The 6,000-nt window shown below is 34.5% G+C and overlaps 1 protein-coding gene across 1 annotated transcript in view; it reads right to left on the bottom strand.

Annotated features, from left to right (window-relative positions):
• Nucleotides 1–1,020: 1,020 nt before the first annotated feature.
• TRPA1 (transient receptor potential cation channel subfamily A member 1) overlaps nucleotides 1,021–6,000 on the bottom strand; it is a 32,196-nt gene continuing 27,216 nt past the window's right edge. The window contains exons 23-27 of the mRNA XM_027682513.1: nucleotides 5,721–5,903; nucleotides 4,732–4,800; nucleotides 3,498–3,608; nucleotides 2,893–2,990; nucleotides 1,021–2,103 (exon numbers count right to left, since the gene is read on the bottom strand). Of these exons, the coding sequence (XP_027538314.1) occupies nucleotides 1,872–2,103; nucleotides 2,893–2,990; nucleotides 3,498–3,608; nucleotides 4,732–4,800; nucleotides 5,721–5,903 (693 nt within the window). The 3' untranslated portion in view covers nucleotides 1,021–1,871. The remainder of the gene's footprint in view (nucleotides 2,104–2,892; nucleotides 2,991–3,497; nucleotides 3,609–4,731; nucleotides 4,801–5,720; nucleotides 5,904–6,000) is intronic.

The raw sequence follows: 6,000 nt of genomic DNA, 5'->3' as shown, positions 1-6,000 counted from the left end.
TTTATTCGCAGGAGTAGATCCAAGTCCACAATGCAATTTCAGTGAGTACAGTTTTATTAGTACTGTCTTGACTCTGACTCTGCTTACTTGTTCTCTCTCTGTTTCACTGTGTCACACAGGCTTGACCTGAAGCAGAGCCGCTTCTCCTGCAGCAGCCTGCAGGGCAGACACAGTGAACTTTGCAGCACATTCCTCACACCCTTGTTGTCAAGGGAAAACTGGAGACACTGGCACGCTGCACTAACTGTGCAATGCATTTCTTTCCACCTGGGTGCATGACAGCGATGGTACACACCAGAACTCAACAGTTCAGTTAGAATGTAATCTAGAGGCAGACTTAAGGACAGGGCCTCTGGAGCAGACAGAAGTACATCTGTGGACACAGTCACACAGTAGTATGTTTGTTTATGCCCCCAGTTTGCCTTCTGAAAACTTACTTAACTGAACTTTGCAGTCACACTTACATGCAAAATGCCTATGCAGATTCTGGGAGGTAAACCCAGAACAGAACCTCAGTTTTAACAGCAAACATCTTCAGCTACAACTGGCATGGATTTATGCCACAGGATTCAAAGGTATCAATGAATCTTGATGATGGAAAGAAACAAAAGTCCAAATGCTTCCTGAATCTCTAAATGCCATTCACTATTTGGAATTAAGCAACTATTTACCCTAGTAAGCATAGTAGAAAGTGCAGTGATAACCTCCTCATTTCTCTTTTTTACCAGGCAAGGATTTAAATTCTCAAATCTGGGATGGAACTGTTGGGTGATAAAGAATTTTCCCTTCTGAACAGCATGTCATCCATGGCAGTACATCTTCCTGTGTTTTCTGACGACTACACAAGTTTTGTACAGTGTGAATCACCTTCTGGTAGCTACCTTTTAAATAAACAGGAAACACAACTGTTCTTTATGTGAAGAATAATGTATATTAAGTTCTCAAAGAAAATGTCTGAATTCAAAAGCAGACCACAGAGAGTTACCACCACATATAGTCATAATTAATTTATTAGCACTGGTTTTGAAACAAATATGTACTTAAACACAGTTTAATTCATGTTTATTTCTAAATTTGATATATTACTGTATATTACATAATGCACTGCATATCCAGTAAATAAATAGTAAAACTAAGGTGCAGATTAAGGTAGCAAGGTCAATTTTAGGTTATCAGGAAGGCCAAAATCACATTAGCAGTATAAGGACAACAAGTTGTAAATGACTAATATTAAACAGTCATTCTATCATTGCTATATGCATGCTAGTACAAATGATCCCTCTGAGAATTGCATACAGTTGTCTAGAAAAGGAAACAGTTCTTCCCTTACATTACAACTTCATGATCTTTCATTTCTTACCTTTCAGGCCTGATCCTGCAGTCCCTACTCAGCAAAACTTCCAACCTCTCTCAGATTAGTTTTGTACTTTTTCTTTAAGCTACATAAAGCCCATTGGCTCTCTCAAAACATCTGAAAACTAAATAACTAAGAGTCTAATTTCTAAAAATTTAGAAAGTCTGAAAATACTGGTAACAGAAAATAATGTCATTGCATACAGACCTAAGTGTACTAGAGCCAAATCCAAGATCAGATCTAGACAGAAGCCTTGGGAACTGTCAGGACAGCAAGGTTGGCATCTGGTGAGTTAGGCACTTTCCTGATTAGGGAGTCACTTTTAGGATCACAGTTTTGAATGCAGACATCTTCAGTCTCCTTAAATACTGTTTTGAGCATCTGCATCCTCTTTTTGGATCTGGCCTTTTTTATACTTGAATACATGATGTATCACATTAACATTATGCAAAGAAAATAAGAGAAGTGACCCTAAAGTAAAACAAATTGATAATACAACATGATTTCACAGCCATGTCTAGAAGAAGCTGTTGTTTTTTTCTGTGCTTGGGTTAGGCACAGTTGTTTTAACAGCTTTTAACACTGTATCCCATTTACTATTCTTGTGCTCTAACTGCCTTTTCCTAAATTTGTGTTGAAATAAATCATTGCTGTCTTCATCCTCAGCTTCTGACACTATCTCCATTTTCTGGATAATCAATTTAATGAGGTCATGTTGCTTTTCCAACAATGTTGATATATCTTTGAGCCTAAAAAAAAGATTAAAAATAATTAAAAAATGCATACATCAGGCTTTGTCATTTGATTTCAAAGGACATTTAACTCATTAAAATTACAAAGACCTGACAGTGCTTAACTTCACCCTTCTGACAGTACTTAACCTTCTGACAGTACTTAACTTAACCCTTCTGCTAACAAAGACTATTGTCTGGAATATATTTAATTCTTCAAGTTGTGGTAGGTACTTCTCTGGGTTTCAGGAAATAGGATTAAAGAATAAGTTTCTGGTTCTTGAGAAAAGTAACATATAGTTAAGGTAGAAGCAACTTCACTCTCAGAATAAAATTGTTGCCAGTTCTATCAAAAGTTTTACCTATTGATCTATTTTCTTGTCTGGCAAGAAAAAAGGGCCTAAGTTGCAATGGCAATTAAGCATCTACAAACATTTAGTGAAATTCAAAACTACTTTTACAGTATATGAGGAATACTGATGAGACACTGACTGATCTCTTTCAAAGTGCTATGCAAAGTGCAATTGATGCAAATAAATAGTTAACATAAGTTAGCATCACACATACAGAACACAGTATCTATTATCTTTCAACAAACAATGAAATGTTTCTTGAAAATGTGTCTATAAAGTGTCTTCATAAAACTATCAAACAAGCATTTTGAAAATCTACCTTTCAGAATGTCTAGACTGACAAAATTATAGCATTAAATCTACATTGTGACTGAAAAGGTTCTCTGTGAATGGAACTATGTTTGTAATATTGGTTCTACTTGTTTTTACATCAATAAAATAACACAACAAATACCTGTATTTCTGTTTCAGAACTTCCAGTTCTAATGTTGTATCAGGGCTCTGTGCATATGTGGTAGAGTCTTCACACCCAAAGCAATACTGGAACACACTCTAAACAAAACATGGAACCAAACTGAAATAAGTATTATAGTCTGAAAATATATTAAAATTCCCAAATAGGTGAATGAAAAATTTCCACACAGTGCTAATGTTAAAAAGAGTTTCTGTTATGATGGGTTTTTTTACATACTAAAACATTCATTTTGCAATATTTTTTTATCAGAAAATTCAGTCTACCAACAACAGTTGAAATGAAACGTAAAAAAAAAAAAATGCCAAAAGGGAGTAATTCTGTTTTTTACCTGAACATCTTTTGTAGATTGTCTTGCTTAATACAGTTACAGATCACTGAGTATTCAAACACTAATTATATCTGAATATGGCTGCACTCAAACTGATTTATCATTTTCACTGACCTTAGTCAATGTTTAATAACAATTCCCTTGATGTTAGTTAATGATTGAGTCTTATTAATGCAATGTTCCTAGCAATCTGCGTACAAAGTCAATCATACTCCATTTTGGTAAGAATTCTTCTGTCTAATATTCACCATCTTACCATAAATCCACAGTATCTTGGCCTGTTGGGATATACAGTGATTGATTCCTGGTCCACCCGACTTAAGAACCAAATTGGTAGCTTCTTCTCTAAGTTGGTGTGAAGATTAACCTAAATGTAGTTTTGCATTTAAAATGAGTTATATTCTCTTAAGATAAATGCACATTATCACGTGAAAATAACCGTCATGCCATTATATTCTGTTGCAGAGCAATTTAAATTAGTAGTAGAATGGCTAAGGCTTAGTAAGAGAATAGGCCTAAAAAGCAGCACTCCAAAGTAGTAAGTTAGCAACCCTGTTTGTGAGCATGAAATGTACTGAAGAAGTAGAAACAATAATTAAAGGATTTAGTCAAGCATGTATATAATGATTTGTTACCTTGGATGTGGTGAGGGTCTGTTAAACAGTTACTAGGGGTAAGACAGCTTGAGTAGATTTATGATTAGAGTAGTTGATTGTCAATTGTTAGCAATATGAGCTTGTTTGTAACTGAATGAGGCTGCTCTGCTGTAGAAACTGCGCGTACTATTTTGCCGTGGAAACCACAGGTAAACTTGTTTGTGTATAAAAGCTGAACTGAAAATGAGGGTCTTTGGAATCCTGACTTGGGACGTGAGTCCTCAGGTTCCCGGGGCCCCGAATAAAGCACCGCATAAACCGACACTCTGTTGGTTTGTGTCTTTGTTTACGGGCAACATTCAAATCACTAGTACTAGTCCACACTGCAAACAATGGCGTAATATTTGAACAGTCCAGCCCAGACACTGAAATTACATAGTTTAAGCAGTATAGCAGTATTATCTTAGCAGAATTAATTATTCCACACAGATGCACACACTTATAACGAATGAGACTTCAGGATGGCAGAATGAATTTGGTGTCCTTTTGATTTTTGTGTATCTTAACCTTCTTTCCACTGCATAAGTTTTTTACTAAAAGACAACTCTCCAATTTCAAGCATTGCATTTACCGATTTTGAGATTCTGTTCTTGGACCAGCTCAGAATTCATTGAATTGACTCCTGAAAAAATTCCTTAAAAATGCATTTGCTTGTACATTTCCTTTACAATGACTCACATGATTGAAAAAGAGATAAAGATGCCATGTTCACCAGTTTGCTTTACACAGATCCTAAGGTGTTAGTTAGAAATGCTGATGACAAATTACCTAAATGCTGTTTCTAACAATGATATCTACTTCCAATACTTGGATTTTCAATGGTATGTTACTTACCTGCATCGCAATCCTTTTGAGTGCAGCGTATTTTTGTACTTCAGCGATATCCCCAACAGCCAAACCAATCTAGAAATATCAACATTTCATTATCTACTTTTTCACAGTCTGTAATTTCAATTGTATTTCTTATTCACACTTAAATTAAAAAAAAATCTGACATTCAAATTAGTTTTTTTCTCTTGAATTTAGGAACATTTTTTGCATATTTGCAAAATACATATCAACATATGTAGAAAGCATTTTTAATGACACCTCTTAAAATAAGAGGCACTTAATAAGGCACTAAAGAGCTACTTCAAAGAGCTGTTAAGAATAACGTCCCTTCCTTTTATTTCTTCATTACTGCTGCAATGTTAAGTGTGGCAGCACTAAATATCTTTAAAAAAATGGAATTGTTTGATTTTTGTTGCTCAGCTCATATAAAAATTTTATTTCCTAAAAAAAATTATGTTCAATGGAATATCGCTAAAGATATATTACCTATTTTCCCCCTTTCTCACCATTATCATGTTGTCTGATTCTTTTTGTTCAGGTCAGGCTTGTTGGTCAGTTCTAACACTACTGCTGATTGCTGATTTCTGTGTAATGAAGATCTGAGTTTGGGTTTGCTTTTATTTTTTTTTTAAATTCTTGTTAGTGCTAGGTTTTTGCTCAACCATCATTGAGGAAAAATCATTGTTCCCCAATTTTCTTTATACAGACCTCAGAATAATACATTGTAGCTGCAATTCAAATTCCATCAAAATTACTACCTAAAGATATACAAGATAACCTTGCAAGAGCAAATTGTGGTAAAATACTCAGAATAGTAAACTGAATGGAAAACAAGTGCAGAGAAAGGCGACCTTTTAATATGTTATGAAAATATCAATTTATTAAATAGCGAATGAATGTCACTTACTACAGTAATTCTATATGCTAAATATAGAAACCTGCATATAAACCTATGCTTAACCACTTTTTATATTACTAAGTAAATTACTTACTAGCAAGTTCATAAGAAGGATTGGAATAAGCAAGGTAAATATAATGAGAACTGTGTAACTCAGGAATGGATATGGTAATTCACTGCTTAGTAAAGGATCCAGGAAAGCATCATGGTAATTAATGTCTCCCAGCATCATTGCAAATGTCTTCATTACAGAAAGCAGAGGTGTGCTATATGTTTGCTGCAAAAAGAAGAAATATCAAAGTCAAGAAAAAAACTAAACTGATGAAATTTGTAAATAATGTCGAGATGCTTTGGTCAAAAATATTTATAATGAT

This window comes from Neopelma chrysocephalum, unplaced genomic scaffold (assembly GCF_003984885.1).
Source record: "Neopelma chrysocephalum unplaced genomic scaffold, ASM398488v2 Primary Assembly neopelma1_22, whole genome shotgun sequence".
Lineage (NCBI taxonomy): Eukaryota > Metazoa > Chordata > Aves > Passeriformes > Pipridae > Neopelma > Neopelma chrysocephalum.
This window is presented reverse-complemented; position numbering and strand designations above follow the sequence as displayed.